Consider the following 17,440-nt stretch of genomic DNA (forward strand, 5'->3'; position numbering starts at 1 on the left):
GAGGACATTGGCAGATCTCTTGTACATGTTCATGGCACTCACTATAACCTGCAATGTGATTGGAGGGAGGGCCATTGGTTTTCTCCTGAGTAGTGGGAGCTATAGCTGTTTGTGGAAGCAGGAACTTGTCTGTGTAAGTAGACACACACATACATGTTTTCACTTTTATTATGTGGATAGACAGACAGACAGACAGACAGACAGACAGATAGATAGATAGATAGATAGATAGATAGATAGATAGATAGGTGAAGTCTCACACAGCAGAAAACAAATGGACCCTTATACAGCTTAAATGCCAATTGGCACATGATTGAGCAGATACTATGAAAAAAATAACTGGGGAAAAGTGTTATGCAACCCTTCTTGCAATCTGCCAGTTTGAAATGGAGAGAAACAGAAGTTGGTTTATGGTGGCCTCTGTATCTTTCATGCTGAGGGAATTGTCTTCACTCCTACTTTTGGTTTCACACCTGACAGCTATCTTGTTGGCGGCATGGATTGAGGATTTGGAGCTGTGCCACTCTATATCCCAACTCTCTTCTTGTTCTAGAACTCTGCCTCCCAAATGTTCTTTCTCACATATCTCCCTAAAAACAAGACCAAGTCTTATAGTAATTTTTGCTCCAAAAGACGCATAAAGGTTTATTTTTTCAGGGTTTGTCTTATTTTTTCCATGTTCAACAATGTACGTTCATTCAAATGCAGTCATGTCATTTTCTTCTGGAACATCATTATAATATTCTGTCAATAGCTTAATTTATATTTAATTAAATATTAATATTATTTTATAATTAAATATTATGAAATTGAAACGGATGTATGAGGGCTATCCGGAAAGTCAGGTTACAAGATTTTTTCAAAAATACAAAGAATTAATATAATTTAATAAAACTTACATAGATTGTAGCATAGGCATTACATTATTTTTCCACATCATCACCATTCAGTTCAATACATTTTGTCATCTATGCAATAAGTTTTTTATGCCTGTGTCATAGAAGTCTCCCGCCATCTTTTCCAGCCAGTTCATCACTTCCAAATTTCACCTCGTTTCATCAGAAAAATGTGTTTTATCCAGTGTTCCGTCAATTTAGTGAACAGATGATCATCACTGGGTGCAAGATCAGGGCTGTGAGAGGGGTGGCTTAAAACATCCCAACCAAATGAAGTCAACAACTCTTGTGTTGCATGAGCAGTGTGCAGATGTGCATTGTCATGAAGGAGACAGACAGAAGGTAAACTGAATGAAGACGCTCATCTAACCTTCACCACAATGCCAGTTGATGAGCTACTGATGACTGGCACTGCTCGTTTGCTTCTGCTGGCTTCCCACTACACAGCAGTGATATCAACTTCCCCTGCGAAAATTCCCTGCGAGAGCTATATGCCTTGTAACCTTACTTTCTGGGCAACCCTTGTACTACTGATAAATGTGGCTGTCTGGCTGACAGTCTTTACTGGGGCTTATTTGAGGGGTAGGGCTTATATTACAGTCATCCTAAAAATAGTGCTAGGGCTTATTTTCTGGTTAGGGCTTATTTTGGGGGAAACAAGGTAGGATTAGGCAAAATCCAGGTCCCACAATCTTTCAAAGTACAACAGTTAGTCACATATTTGGGACACGTGAGAAGGGATATGTATGTGCATGCAGTTACAAGTTTAGATCCGTATTGATTCAGCAACTCTTGCTTACTTTTTGAAACTCTGCAAATAGTTTACTATATGCATGTTGATTTTTTTTCTCATGCCTGGTGGCTGTATTTCCAGGATGGCAGGTGAATACCTACTCTGGAGATGTGTTTGATATGTGTGTGTGTCAAAATCTGTTTGTTTGTACCACAAAGGCTGGTACTAGGTGAAGGATTGGCCCTTTGTGATGTCCCTGGAAAAGAAAGGTGACATGTCTCAGGAGACCCGAGAGAGGAAGCAAAAAGCCACAAAGAGCTTCAAAACAGGAGAGGGGAGAAGGAGATGGAAAGAAAAAGACAAAAAGAAGGGAAAGACAGGAATGAAGAAAGAAGGAAAAGGGATGAGGGGAAGGTACAAGAAAGCTGGGGCGGGGAGAGCAGTACCCCCTCCAACATCCAAATAATGGTGGGTCTATATATACTAGTATACGCATAAATCAGTCTTACATTGAACCAAGTCATTGGATCCCCAGCCCTACTAACCTGAGCAAGACTATTGTTGACCAGAACACATGGAGGTTTGATTCATAGGGTTGCCGTAAATTAGTGGTTCCCAACCCGTGGACTATCACTGGTCTTGTTGTTGTTCATTCATTCAGTCGTTTCCGACTCTTTGTGACTTCATGGACCAGTCCACACCAGAGCTCCCTGTCGGCCATCACCACGCCCAGGTCCTTCAAGGTCAATCCAGTCACTTCCATGATGCCATCCATCCATCTTGCGCTTGGTCGGCCCCTCTTCCTTTTTCCTTCCATTTTCATTCAGTGGTCTACAAGAACTAAAATATGATCTGTGGCCTCACCTTTACTACACCGTTGCAATGAGAACGACTGATTTTGCAAAACCCTCTTACAGTGCCGAGGTTTATTAAATATGGTTTTCTGTGGGCTGGCAGAAGGCGACTACTGGATGGCATATATTCTATATTAGAAACTAGGGCTGATTTGGTCTATCCAATGCAATTTTCTGAACTGGCACCCCAAATAATCAAACCAAATCTAAAGTTGACCAAAAACTGATTTGTAACCCTTTTGGTACTAATGCTGAGAGTGGTCCCTGGTCAAAAAAAAAAAAAAAAAGCTTGGGAACCACTGCCATAAATAGAAGCTGACTTGACAACAAACAGACCGGCGGGTGGGGGTCCGCGATGGGCCGCCTATCAGTAGTTGGGGCAGCCTCACCCGCCCCGGCCAAAAGCAGGCCCACTGAAGAGGCCTGTGGAGGTTGAGGTCTTGCGGGGGACGGCGCCACCTGCAGGCCAGTTCCTAGCCCCGAGGTCGGTAAGGCCGGGGCCGAGGGGGCCGCTGCCACCGAAAACGGCACTGGGGCCGGTACAAAGATGAGCTGGCCTGACGGTGCCATTTGCCAGAAGCCCTGCGGGGGCGCGACTCTCGGTTCCTGTCCCCTCCGGGACCGATGGGAACGTCTCCGGCGCCTCGACGGGGGCGATGAGGAGGAGGAGGAGGAGGAGGAGGAGGAGGAAGTTGCAGAGGAGGAGGAGGAGGATGACCTGGAGCGCCTGCTGCCTCTCGGAGAGGCTCGGTACCGGCGACGCCGGGAGCCTCTGCTCCTCCGCGATGGAGACCTGGAACGCCTGGGCCGCTTACTGGGGCGGCGAGACCCCCGGCCCCCTTGCCGCCGATCGTGGAGCTCAGCCGCAGCCGAAGGCCCGATGGAGCTCGGCATGCCTGCCGAGTAGTCAGCTGGTTCCTCCTCCCGGGCCCGAGGGAGCTCGGAGATCGCCGGCCTCGGGGAGGCTATAGCCAGGCCCACATCAATTGGGAGAGTGGGCGGGCCGTTGAAAAGCCCTCCGAAAGCGCCGCTTCCGGAGGGAACAGGCTCCATGGGCGGCGTTGTGGGAGGGGCTACAGGAGGAGGTCTTTCTTGCCTGGGCTCCGCCTCTTGTCCTCCCTCGGGCCCGGGGGAGGACAGGGTCGGCATGGCTGGAGTCAGCGAGGTCTCTGGAAGCTGGCTCTCCGGTCTCGAAGAGGAGGTCCTGACCGGAGTCACCTCCACCGGCTCGAGACACAAGGTAGGTGCTTGTAGAGGCCGATCTGGCTGGTCTCGCTGCTCCGCCATTACAGGGGGCGGAGCTAGAGCGGCCGAAGAAGAAAGAGCGCTTCCCGCCCTTTTTGAGGCCGCTTTTTTCCCGGCCGATGTGCCGCGGCCATCTTGGGAGGCCTTATCCCTAGGCCTTTTAGCCTTCTTCTTGGCCAGGTTTCCAGCCTTTTCCAGAAACGGCAAGGTATTTAGCACTGGGGACGCCTGCTGTGCCGGTGGTGTGGGCGGGAGCAGGGCCCTCTCGTATAAAGCCGCTTTAAGTCTAAGCTCGCGGCTTTTTCTAGTCTGCGGCGTGAAGGCCATGCAGATCGAGCAGGCCTGGGTGAGGTGCCCCTCTCCCAGGCAGGCTAAGCACATAGAATGCCCATCCGTATTCGGATATAAGTTAGGGCAAGCGGAGCACCGTTTGAACGAGGTAGTCGCCATAAGCTTAGCCTCAAGTTCGAAGTCAAACAGTCCGGGTCAATCGACGGCAAACGGGGTCCAAATCACAATCCAAAAATCTTAGTCAAACAGTCCTGATCAAAGTCCAATATTGTCAAATAAGCAGAGAAAGCTCGCACGGAGAAAGAAGGTTCTCAAGCTGCCAACAGGAGCGCGGAAAAGAGAACTGCTGGCTAGCCCCGCCCACGGGCTACTTATACTCGGGGGAGGGTGGGCGGGCCTAGCTGGGGTCTAAATTGTTAGTTTTCTTTCTAGAAGGTTCCGAAAGCTGTTCCACGCATGCGTGTAAATACCAAATGTACGATTCACAGTGACTACGACAGGAAAATAATAAAATAGCCATATCTACTACATCTTGCCTGGAGAATGGCAAGATGCCTCCTTGCTGTAGCAGAACAAAAGAAGAAGAGACCCAGAAAATGGAGACAGGCTGCATGGCCCACCCAGGGCAATAAAAGTACCCGTAAAGAGGAAGTAATGTTTTCCCTGAAGAGATCACATTCCTAAGTATTCAAAGGAGGTGGACATAGTGGCATGCAGGATGAGTAAAACAACAGCAACAAAACTTTATTTATATACCACCCTATCTCCCCTTCTAAGCCCCTTCTTGAGACAGACGTGCAAAGGGAACATCTCCTCATTCTAATCTATCTAGGCTAACTACTCATTGAGGGCTGGAGACTTGTGCAATCAGGGATGAAACCCAACAATCAAGACATTTCACACTAATTTCTACTGACACTGGAAAATCAACATAGAAGGGATGGCCAGTTCTGTAGATAAACTAACCTGGAGTTCTATAATTTTTAATTAGTATGATGGATGGATTATGGATTTATGAATTGACGAACGTTGACCACAAGATGATTTTATTGCTGCTGTTGTTTTAATTTGACTGTTTTAGTTATACCTGTCGTCGTTATATTGTAAATTGTATTTTGTATGTTGTGAATTGTTGGGCATCGAATTGTGCCTTTTGTAAGCCGCCCTGAGTCCCCCCTAGGGGGTTGAGAAGGGCGGGGTAGAAGCACTCCAAATAATAAATATTTTTAGAGCTCTTTGCTATCTGTTATAATATACTTGCCTTGGTTACATCTCATTTGGAGTCCTGTCTCACGTTTTATGTGGGCATACCCTAGGAAGTTATTTCGAAGTTTCACTGGACCCAGAACAATGTTGCCAGGCTGTTGATTAGGGCTGGTTTCAGGAATCGTAAGACTCTTCTGTTGAAATATCTTTATTATTTAAAGCCCTACACAGCTTGGGTCAAGATTATCTGAAAGTCCATACCTCCTGCTACAAACCAGTATGAGCTTTAAGATATCCAAGGGCTCTTTTATAATGTTTTAATTCTTTAAAAAAAAAAACTTTTCTACATCAGCGTCAGTTTTGCTCTCTTCACATTTTTGTAAGCTGCCCGGAAGTCCAATTAAAGAGAAAGATGGGATATTAATTCAATATATCAGTTTTTAAAAATAAATTCAAACTCCCTTAGCAGTCCACAATTGATCCTGTGAATTTGGAAATTTCCCATTCCATTGAAGGCTGAGCCGTCCTAGATCAATGCATACAAGAACCTATTAAATTAAAGTTGTATTTCTTCAATGTCTCTCATAGCTCCAGACATAATTATCTTGGATAAGCTATAAAAGGTTTGCTTAGATTTAGCACTTGGTAGTGTGTTTAATCACTCAGCAAATGCTGTCATATTGCTGTTTTACAATTACTTGAACTTGCTGCTATGAGAATAGGCACCTTTGAAATACTGACAATGATATATTTGCAGAACATAAAACTTAGCAGCATGAGGTTTGCTGCAGTTCTACTGGGGAAAAGCCCATCGTAGAGCCTTGTATTTAACAGAATGAAGTCATATCCCTCACCCTACAGTAACTTGTTTGCATCATGTTGGTAAAGTACAATAGTACCAAATATCAGGTGCAGATATGCAGCATAATAGTAATCACCCAGTCATTATTGTGGGGGATGTTAGAATGTTATTGTATGGATGCTAGAACATACATCTCAGGGTGCATCCACACTGTAAAATTTGTGCAGTTTGAAACCACTTTAATTGCCATGGATCAGTGCAATGGTATCAGCCAGAGAGTTTAATACCCGAACTCTATTGTTACCATGTAGATTTTGTTTTCTTTTATGTCCGCAAATTATGTAGGTTTACAGCATTGGTTCCCAACCTGTGGTGTGTGGACCACCAGTGGTGCGCAAGAACAAAAATATGGTCTGTGGCCTCAACATTACTACACCATTGCCTTCAAACCACATGGCAACAGGAGTGACTGGTCTCACGAAACCCTGTTATAGTGCCGAGGCGACAGGGATGTTGTGAGGCTGACTACCCACGAAAGTTTACTGCTATCATATCAGCTCTAAATTATTAAATATGGTTTTCTATGGGAGAGCAGATAGCGACTACTGGATGGCATATGTTCTGTATCAGAAACTAGAGCTGGTGTTGTCTATCCAATGCAATTTTCTGAATCAGCATCCCAAATAACCAAACCGAATCTAAAGATGACTAAAAACTAATTCGTAACCCTTTTGGTACTCATGTTGGAGACTGGTCTCTGGTCAAAGTGGTCCCTGGTCAAAAAAGGTTTAGAACTACTGGTTTACAGGCATTAAACAATGCTTAGATCTCTTGCTAATTAAAACTATTTTTCTTTCCTAATTACAAAAAACAAGTAGGTTAAAGAGTCTGTAAAATTCCGTCGAGTTACAAATGCTCATGCAGTGTAACAAATGCTCATGCAGTGTAACAGTACCAATATAGTGAGTCTATTTAACTTTGCTAATATGTTTGAATAATGGCAATCATTATCCCACATCTATCCCCATGCAGTTTGCATAATGCTACAGTCAAGAGCTTTTATAACAGCCTTATTTGGAGTGCGAGTGGGGAGAATGAAGCTCAAAATAATAATCTGTGCCACATGGTGCACAGTATTTCATCTCAGAAAATTCATTGGAAGTGTGATATGGAATTATTGTTTCCCAAAACTGTATCTGAATTCCATCTCTTGGCCATGAAGGGGAAAAATCAGTTTCTTCTTTTTGCCTTGTCCTTGTTGCTTTTTTTAACCAATAATTTTATTGTAATTTTCAAATGGGCAAATTTACATAAAATGGGGGTAGTAACATTTGAGGTGAGTTGTGGGAAGAAGGGGAGGGGGTGGATTAAGAAGTGGTGGGGAGGGGGGTCTGGAGAGTTAGAATATGGAAGGGGTAGGTAAAAAAAGGGGGTAATGGGGTTGGGGAGGGAATTTGTACTTCCATTTTTCTCTATAGTTGTATTATAAGTTGGGTATTGTCCATTATTTTGGTTCTGCTTCCTTCTTTCCCTGTGATGGTATCTTCTGTCTTCTGTTTTCTTCTTTTTAGATTAATATTTTAATTTTATTTTCCTTCAGCCATTCTGTGAAAGGAATCCAGTCTGTTGTTTTGATATATCTGCCTTGTGATTTAGAAACTAGTGAAGGTAATTTGTCCATACTCATCATCTCTAACATTTTCTCTATCCAGTCTTCTTTTGATGGTATATCCTTTTGTCTCCATACTCGAGCATACAACAACCTTGCCGCTGTGGTAACATATGTAAAAAGTTTATCTTTGTGTTCCATTCTGTATTCATCATCCCTAGTAAAAAAATATTCAGGGTGCATTGGGAACTTTTCCTTCAATATTTTTTGGCATAATTAATGAATTTATTTCCAGAAGCCTCTTGCTTTCTCACATGACCACCACATGTTATGGAAAGTTCCTTCCTGTTTCTTGCACTTCCAGCAATTCTGGTTGTAGTCTTTAGCAAATTTGCAATTTTCTTAGGGGTCATGTACCATTGGTACATCATTTGTAGCCAATTCTCTTTCAAATAGTAGGTGTAGGCATATTTTGATTTTTTGTTCCACATTAATTCCCATTCATCAAGGATTATTGTCCTTCCTATATTTCTTGCCCATTTAGTCATACAGTCTTTTATCTGTTCTTTTTCTGTACTACACCCTAGGAGTAACCTGTAAATTTTTGCGTTGGTTTTCTTCCAGTTTATTAAAAGTTTATCCCAATTGGTTGTCTTTTCTTCAAATCCTGTTTTACTGTCCTTGTCCTTGTTGCTTTTAATAGAACTGGGATGGACGGACGGACGGACGGAAGGAAGGAAGGAAGTGGTGCTAAGGTTTAACTAATTGGGTTGCCTGCTTTGGCTGAGTAATACCAAGCTTCAAAAAAGGTGTTTCAATATTTTCATTTTTAAAATGTGTTTTGGACTAACAAAAATGAAGAAGGAATTTCCCAACCATCAAGCAGTCATTCATAAATCCTGATTCAAACTACGTATTAAAACTAGATAGTAAAATACAAGAGATAAATTGCTACATCAAGATCTAATATGCAATTGCTCCTATACTGTATACTGAAATCGTTCTAACAGAAATGTGCACTATCCAAGGTAGAGCGATACTAACACTGCATTCATTTACTTTCTGTTTAGACAACTTAACAGATCAGTCTGGCCAGAGTTTAAAGAATGGAGGAATTGTGAATTTAAATAGACCTTCCCAATATTAATTCTAATTTAATATTAATAATTAAACCAGAACCCTTGAGATGTTGTTGGAGTATAGTTTTCACAATCCTGTACCTATAACTGACTAGGGCTGGTGGTGGTACAGATTGACATCTGGAGATCACATCATCCTTACACCTGATCTAGATAGATATTGGATAAAGCTGAAAACAGATCTGTAACATATAGACAAAGAAATGGTCTTCTCCATCCCTTTGCCCCCTCTACCTTTCCAAACAACACAGGCAAGGGAAAACTTTGGCCCTCTGGGTAGGAATTTTGGGAGTTGAAGTCCAAAACACCTGGGAGGCCGAGGTTTGCCTATGCCTGTATATAGCTTAAACCAGATCCCATCATAAAGTTGGCCTTCAGACCCACCAGCTTCAAGAATATTCATGACTATGTTAAGGAACTAAACACTGAAGAATACTTGTTAGTGTGGATGCTGCACATAATATGTATGTCTTGGTTTATGGCTGAATGTTCCTAGATGCATGCATTCACATTTAATTTTAATACTTCTATTAAATACTAATTACATTTTAATGCACTGTACAAAAGAAAAACCTATCTGATGTACAGACAGTTGCTACCGAGGTTGCATATTGGAAAACACTTAATCATACTACAGTAAATAGCCAAAAGATATAAAATGTTTAGTGTCAAGAAAAGATGAGATTCTGGGGGAAACATGTACTTCATCGGTAAAATAGCTATTAATTTTAAAGCATGTGATCTTTATATGTATTCTTTCTTCTACTCCCACTACAAGTCACTACTGACTGGTACAGATGGAAAAAGAGAATAGTGGATACATCTAGTTGATGTTACTGGTGGTCAATTAATCTGTATTACACTTTAAAACAGTAAACTACTTCATTTTATTGAAATTGTTGTGCCAGTCATAGACTGTGTCAAGTGAATCAGTACTGGAAAAAGTGGGGCATGTACATTCACTATATATAAAAATAATTGTTTAATTCTTTGATGCATGTCTTTTAGCATATTACCAAGCACATCCAGCTGCAATTATCTTATCATACATAATAATTATACATACAAGTATTTAGAAAACAGAATACACAGAGAGGGTCCTGTTTGCATTCTGAGTTTTTTCCCATCTGGATTTGGTAATTTACAAACAGTTAAGGTACTACAAGATTCCAGAATAGTAAAACATCTCCGGAATATGAAAAAATGTAGCAATTTTAGTGCCCTCGTTATTCAAAGTTGGTGTTGTACAACCTATTTTGTTTAAAAACAACAGTAATGCAACTGCAACGAGAATTACCCACACTGGTGTGTGTTCCTGGTGTCAAGACCCCGGACTGACAATTCTGCTTCTTGGTTTGACATATTGGTTTTAGAAAACACTGTTTAAACATTCAGCACCGTCAACGTGCCTCCAAATGCACTCTAACATAGAGCACCAATTGCGAACACTACAGAGTGCAAGTCTAACTATCTCCACAGAGGGAAAACTGCAGAGGCTGCTAGTGTGTGGCTAAAACTGAGACAACCACAAAAAGGACACCTCTCTCACATAGCATATGAATGGAATCAAGTACAAAAGTGAAAGCATAAGACAAGTTGCAGGTAGAGTCATTGTGTGTGTGTGTGTACATATGTAGTAGTGTAATCTTAAGAAAAAGAAAAGAAGTTGTACAGAGGGGATGAAATCAAAAGAATCAAGGGGTTAGAAAATGCCACCTGAAGACTGGCACCTGAAGAATGTGAAACCACATTTCTCCTTTTCAGTAGTTTTGTTTTCTCCAGATGGTCCCAATTTTTCCCCATTCTTTAATATACATTATTGTAGCAATGATGCAAGGCTGGCACATTCAGTGTCTCACAAATGAACAATCCACCCACCTATCGGGAAAAGTGCACTTCCAGTATCAGATACAAAAATAGATTGGCACATCACTGACACAGTGAAGAAACACACCACAACCTGCCACCACTTGAAGGATTCTTCAATAAGCTGAAAACCACCAGCTTACAAAAAAGCTGACAAAATTCCAAGTAACTGAATGGAACAGTGAAAAAGAAGCATGAAATGAAGGCTACTGTAGATCCTCATTCTTTTCAGGAGAGATAAGCATAACTCAAAGAAGTTCTTATTTGGTCCATTTGGTATGAATCTAATCCATCCACTGCTCATTTGCATGCAACTCATGCGCTTAGTTAAACAGTTCCTGTAGCCTGAGAGTCTTAAAAAGGAATTTACTGCTTTATTCCTATTATCTTGTCAAAAAGCTGCACTGAAAAAGAGTACAATGGGTCTTGGGGCATCTGTGTCCCATTTTTGCATTTCCAGTAGTAATTCTGCTCTTCTGAGCTCAACAGAAAGTAAGTTTTTAAACCCCTCCCCCTTCTTGGAAGGGTAGCCAATGCTAGGAGTTTTGGATCAAGCGTCTATAATGTGGCATGACTTCATGTTCAGGTAGATGGAGAGCAAACTCCAAGGCCACTAACGCTGGAAATTCATAGGCAATCAGTTCTCGCCTGTTCAGCCGAAACTTCTCTTCCAGTTTCTGTAATATAGGAAGAAAAAAAACACACACATATAAGATGTATTTTAATATGCATATACATATATACATATACATACATATGTATATTAAAAATACATCTTATTGCATTTCAATAGCAGTTGTGCCAAAACCCATTTGGAAATTGGTTGTGTACATAATATAACATTTTCCCAATCATATTTACAAGTTAAAAGTACATCTACCTAGTCCTTTTCCATTGTTTTTCCCCCATCTTTTACATGACACAATACAGAGGTAGGGACTCTTTAATGTTCCAGATGCTATAGAATCACTGTTCCTACTATGCTTCCCCATAGTCTGATACTAATAGGAACTAGAGTCCAACAACTGGACAGCTACAGATTTTTCACATAGTATAATAAATATATCACAAGTTTAGCCCATTTTTTCAACAGAGTCATGGCCCCAACTGTCTTCCTTCACACCTTTTATTGCCAAAGTACGATAGTCTAGGAATACTTACATCTATGAGATGTTTCACCTCGTGCTTTTTGAGATCGCTGCCAATTTTGGCAGCTAGTAGCACACAGGCCCCTGCACACAGCTTCCTGTTCTGCTTGTTGAGTTTTCCCTTGAGAGCAAGCTTCTCAAAATAGACAAAGGCCATGGCTACAGTGGGTTCCTCGAAACCACACTCTTCTTGGGCTAGTTTGCGCATCTCTCGCTTCAAGCTGAAAGGAAACAAAAATACAGTGTAAAAGAAAACTGGGAGCTATAATGCTAATGCCTTTAATGCAGTGAATGTTAAAAACCAGACAATGCACATGCTAGTGAATGAGCTGAAACCGCAATGCTGTATTATGTTATTCTGAGTGTAATCTGCCCCCTCTAGTTCTGAACACTGAAATGTCCATGTTTAAAGTCCATGTCGAAAGTGCGCAATTCACCTTGCCTGCTTCCTATCACCACCTCCCACTGTGTTAGGCAAGGAACAGAGTTGGAGGTCAGGGAACAAAAACAGAGTGGAGTTGAATGGAGTGCCAAGAGGATTTCTCAGCAAGGAAACATTCTAGTGTAACAACAGGTCTTCCCCTCTTCCTCTCATTCACTCCTTATCTTACGATTTCTGACTTGTAAGATAAGGAGTAGGAATGGGGAAAGACTAGCCTTATCTGCTTTGATAATCTGGATTAAATGGCAGTGTAGAAAGGGGGCCTACGTAACTTATCCTACCTTGACCCCCCAAAACCCTGATGGTGAAATCATTCAACTATCTTCTGATGATCAGCAGAATTTCCCTCCATCCCAATGCACTGACCCCTGGTAAAAGAGTAGTTTCGGGGAGGGAGGGTTTTGATTTGCATTCATAACAATAGTGTCAAAACTATGAGTAAGTAATGAATAACAAATGCAATTCCATGGCATTTTTACCTTCTTATTTTACTAAGTGTCAGCTTGATGTGAGGGAATTTCTCCTTGAAAGTCTCATTCATATCTTTCTTAAGGTCAGACGGCTTCACATAATCAATGACTGTTGTCTGTAATAGAGTAAAAAACAAACAAACAGTAAGATTCTTTTTTTATATCTTTTTCATGTTGAATTAGAATATAGGCAGTGGTTGTGCTATGAAAATGACCTAAAATCCACTTTGGCAACTGCTATGAGGAATAAGATTATATGGCATTTCATTCAGAGCTCTAGGGAAGGCACCCTCAAACACCCTCCAGCTGTTTGGGCCTCCAACTCCCAGAATTCCTGGCCAATGAACAAGCTGGCAAGGGCTTCTGGGAGTTGGAGGCCAAAACACCTGGAGGGCTGCAGTTTGAGGATGCCTGCTCTAGAGTGTAAGTTCCCTGCAATAAATAGCAACAGAACATTTTATGGATTGTAAATATAAATGCTGTGCATTGTCTTATTAACATAATAGTATTGCAGCGTTAACATGCTTTGGAACCACATTAACATACTCCGGAAAGATATATATTAAAGAAGCATGCTTAACTTTACTGTAATTCTAGCATTCTGAAATATGATGGCAATTAAATATTTTCAACCAATTACCTACTTATGGTTTCACTGAAACTTGTGGAGCCCCCGGTGGCGCAGTGGGTTAAAGCACTGTGCCGGCAGGACTGAAGACCGACAGGTCGCAGGTTCAAACCCGGGGAGAGGCGGATGAGCTCCCTCTATTAGCTCCACCTCCTCATGCGGGGACATGAGAGAAGCCTCCCACAAGGATGATAAAACATCAAAAATCATCCAGGCGTCCCTTGGGCAACGTCCTTGCAGACGGCCAATTCTCTCACAACAGGAGCGGTTGCTCCTGACACGACAAAAAACAAACAAACCTGAAACTTGTATAGTTGAATGATTATTAAATGAATTTAATAAAGATGTTATTAATATATATAATGCACTACATTAAGGTTTTGTGGGTCAGAGCTCTCCTTGTCAGATGCATGATGTTATTCCCATCTATCATGATCATGCACATGCACACGCACACAATCCAGTTTTTATTTATCTGATTTTATTTGTAATTAGCAGTGCTAAAAGACCATAAATGAAAGGGATAGCAAAGGGTTCATGCATAGGTCACCTTGTTATCTTATTTACAAAAGGTTTATTGCTGACAGTGTTTTCTTTACAACTATGCTGTGCTATAACTGTAGTGAGTAAGAAATCATGGTAGACCAATGTGTTCTCATACTTGTTTCTCAGTGAGGTCATTCATAATATCTAATCTCTTTACATCTATCTATTCTCTTCTGTGCAGACTAATTGATTTATATTTTGCAGATAGAAGAGGAACTTGGTGGTGGTAGCAGTCAGAAGTATTTCAGGAGAATTAATGGTATGGCTAACATTAGTCTCTGCAACAGTGTGATCAGAATTGAGGAGAGGATGGAATTGTTGAAACCGTTCCAGAAACATTTCGCTATCCAAGTTATTTGCACAATTCAAAACTTGCCCTAAGGTTGTCATTTTATGTATTTTTGTTATTGTTATTGTTGTTGGTGGTACTGAAATTAGGGTGCATCAAATTGCTGCCAATTTGTAAGCTGCCTTGAGTCGCCTTCAGGCTGAGAAAGGCGGGATAGAAAGATCGTAAATAAATAAATGAATGTTACAATTGGTGGTGTCTTACAATTGAAAAAAAGGTATACATGTTGCCCTTTTTCATACTCCACCAACAAAAGAATGCCGTAGGAATCTTACAGCAGTTAACTATCTCTGCAGTGTATTTAAGAGGAGGAGAGTTTAGTCAAAACATACGCAGCCTTATCTAAGAATAGGGTTCAGCAAAATGAGGAATTAATATGTTTTATTTTCTACAGTACCACAAATAATTGAAAAAAGCAAAGCATTCACAGCAGCAAAACCACTGAGTTGGGAAACACTGCTATAAATGTTATCTGATCTAGAAGATTTAGTTTAAATGTTACACTGAAACATATTCAAAGATTAATGCAAAATTATTTTACTGCAATATTTGTGGTAACAGAAGGAGAAGAGCATGTATTTTGTTTATATTTATGAAAAAATGACTAAACCTGAAATAACATTAATTTTTGTAGGGTATACTTCTTAACAGCTGGTATCAACACTAATTTTCTTTCACTGAACTATGCCTGCAGTACCTTCCACTTCACTCACCCACTTTCTCAAATAAAAATCTGATTTAGTACAACTAGGTAAACTAAGGGTGGGCCTGAATCTTTTCAAACTTTGTTTTGATTACTTGTGACTGAATGAGAAGCAAGATATTTTACAGAAAAATTGCAGAAAAAAATGCAGCCCTATACCTCTGGCAGCTGGCAAGCTGCAAAATAACCCCCGGAAACGGGAATGCAACATTCCCCTAGAAAGCCAGGAGAGATTTCATGCTGTATCACTTCCAATTTTGTCTCAAAACAACAGCTCAGACTTCAGGAATGCAATAGGAGCAATTATTTAAACCAAAATTGTGATAACATTTGAATTTGCTGCAAAGTGTAGTTGCTGGGTGTGTATGTTTATTAGATGATCTCCTGTTAGCTGTGAAAACCCACAATATTTTCTGGGAGCAAAATTCTCATTTTCAAACATGGACTGCAAGTTGGTGCTATGTGAAGTATAGGTCCTTCTTTTAAAAATGAAAATAAACCATCTTAGCACAGGTTAAGCATCCCTGATTTAGAATTCATAAATCTGAAATACTCCAAAATGGTCTATGTGGATGGTTGACACAGTGCTTCTTTGTGACAAAAAAATCAAACTCAACGATACAGTCTGAATTGACAATACTTAGTATTCTGTGGTTTTGAGTGATGGTTGACCAGGCAGGAAGGTAATTGTGGAGGTGATCTCTGAACAAAGCGGTTATGTGAGGAGTCAAGGTTGGCAGCAAATAGGGATAATCCCCTAAAGTGTTCTTGGGACAATCACTCAGTTATTTCAATGCTGCAATATGGAGAAACTTCAGTCTTGGTCTGTACTTCTGTTGGGCTCCATCTGGCTTGCACTGTGCAGACGAGTACTGATGGATGAGTGAGCGTCTCTTCAATCTGAGGTGGAGGGATGGAATGGCTCCGAAAAAACTGTTAATGCTGCCAACTGAATGATAAACCCATTTTTCGGGTTATAATCCTCATCTCCTGATTGTTCTTCAGCTTCAAATCTCTAGCCTTTTTTGAAGAGGCTGGCCTTGTCAAATGGGAAATCACCTATCACCTCCTTGGCCACAGAGGAAAGACTTGAAGGACATATCAATGCGTGTTGGCGAATGGCTACTGTGTTGCACAACATCTACTCACAAAGACCTGAATGAAGTTAGCAGGATCCAAGGATAACATTGTGCTAAGAAAATGAAGTCAAAAAGTTACTGATCTAAAGAGATCTCAGAAGACAAAAACAAAACTGTAGACTCGTAAAGAGTACAACTTCCTGAATTTGGCTGCAGCACAGATGAGAGGAATTCAAGTGTTATGGTGGCAACCAGACCTCTTACGCACTTAGGAGGGGACAGAGTTACCACTAAAGATTTTCTGCCTAGTGATTCTAGAAGGTTCTGAAGAGGCTCTGCACAGGCGCAGAATACCCAGCGTGTGAATTCACAGATGATCTAGTATTGTGCAAAAACAATGCATAATATGCAAAATATGCTTTACTCTCAGCAGGTTCGTTGGAGACCTCCATGTGCCCTTTGTAACTTTTGCTATTTGCAGGCTTCTAAAACTTCTAAGGCACACTTTTAACATATTATGTGCACCATTTTCCTTTTACATCTCCAGGAGTAGACCTGTGGAACCATTCAGTAATCTCTTTGATGAAAATATTTAAACTGGTTTGCGTGAAAAGTACACATTAGGCTTTTCGATAGCAGGAACACGGGGTGACACAATACTTTGGGGGACAATAAATGTTTATTCTAAGTTCTTCTGATTCATTCTATGTACTCTCAAAGTCCAAATATAGAGTTCCACCTGCCCCCCCCCCCCCCCCACGCACAAAGTAACAACTAATGTTGCATTTTTTTTTTAGAAAAACGCTGAGTGCCCTCTTCAGCTCCTTTGGCTGTTTAAGGACAGCAAATATAGCTGTATTATTCAACATTTCTTAAATGTGGGGGGGGGCACTACACCAAATTGCAATAGAAATCCTACTGGAAAATCCACAAAAAAACTTCAAAACAGTTCATTACAGTAATTATTTTGGGCATAACAATATAATCTCTTAAATATGTACAGACAAGTGAAGTAGGACTGCTTTTTTAAAAGTTGACTCATGATACATATTCTTTCTTCCTTTCTCTGACACTCAATACCTTTATAAATACTAAAAGCAAAATACAAGGATGTTTTTCCACTGAAAAGAATTGCCAGTGGAATTGGTAAGGGGAATCTGCTATCAAATTCTTCTACCAAAATCTGCCCTGGAGAGCTGGCAAACACTCCACACACAGCAGACTTTCAGGAAGCCTGGGAAGTTGTAAAGGGAAGGAAAAAAGAAGGTCTTGTTATTATCAGATATATCCTGATGCAACGTTGGATCTCAGCATTGCAGCACATTCGGAAGACAGATAGGTATTTCACCCTTTCCACCAGAACATCCTGTCTCCTCTATATATCACTTGTTACTTCTTAACAATTGTTCAGCTAGAATTTGGCACTTGATAGAA

At 41.0% G+C, this 17,440-nt stretch overlaps 2 protein-coding genes across 2 annotated transcripts in view; both read right to left on the bottom strand.

The window, feature by feature from the left end:
• Positions 1-822: 822 nt before the first annotated feature.
• On the bottom strand, positions 823-5,500 carry LOC137096928 (uncharacterized). The gene has a single exon (XM_067467448.1). The coding sequence runs from the start codon at positions 4,176-4,178 to the stop codon at positions 2,679-2,681; it is 1,500 nt and encodes a 499-aa protein (XP_067323549.1). The 5' UTR covers positions 4,179-5,500; the 3' UTR covers positions 823-2,678.
• A 4,238-nt stretch (positions 5,501-9,738) lies between these two features.
• CABLES1 (Cdk5 and Abl enzyme substrate 1) overlaps positions 9,739-17,440 on the bottom strand; it is a 58,132-nt gene continuing 50,430 nt past the window's right edge. The window contains exons 8-10 of the mRNA XM_060775167.2: positions 12,711-12,817; positions 11,803-12,010; positions 9,739-11,318 (exon numbers count right to left, since the gene is read on the bottom strand). Coding sequence (XP_060631150.2) covers positions 11,178-11,318; positions 11,803-12,010; positions 12,711-12,817 — 456 coding nt within the window. The 3' untranslated portion in view covers positions 9,739-11,177. The remainder of the gene's footprint in view (positions 11,319-11,802; positions 12,011-12,710; positions 12,818-17,440) is intronic.

This window comes from Anolis sagrei, chromosome 4 (genome assembly GCF_037176765.1).
Source record: "Anolis sagrei isolate rAnoSag1 chromosome 4, rAnoSag1.mat, whole genome shotgun sequence".
Taxonomy (NCBI): Eukaryota; Metazoa; Chordata; class Lepidosauria; order Squamata; family Dactyloidae; genus Anolis; species Anolis sagrei.

Coding starts and splice junctions, on each gene's coding strand:
- LOC137096928 (XM_067467448.1), bottom strand. CDS start 4,178: ATGGCGACTACCTCGTTCAAACGGTGCTCCGCTTGCCCTAACTTATAT.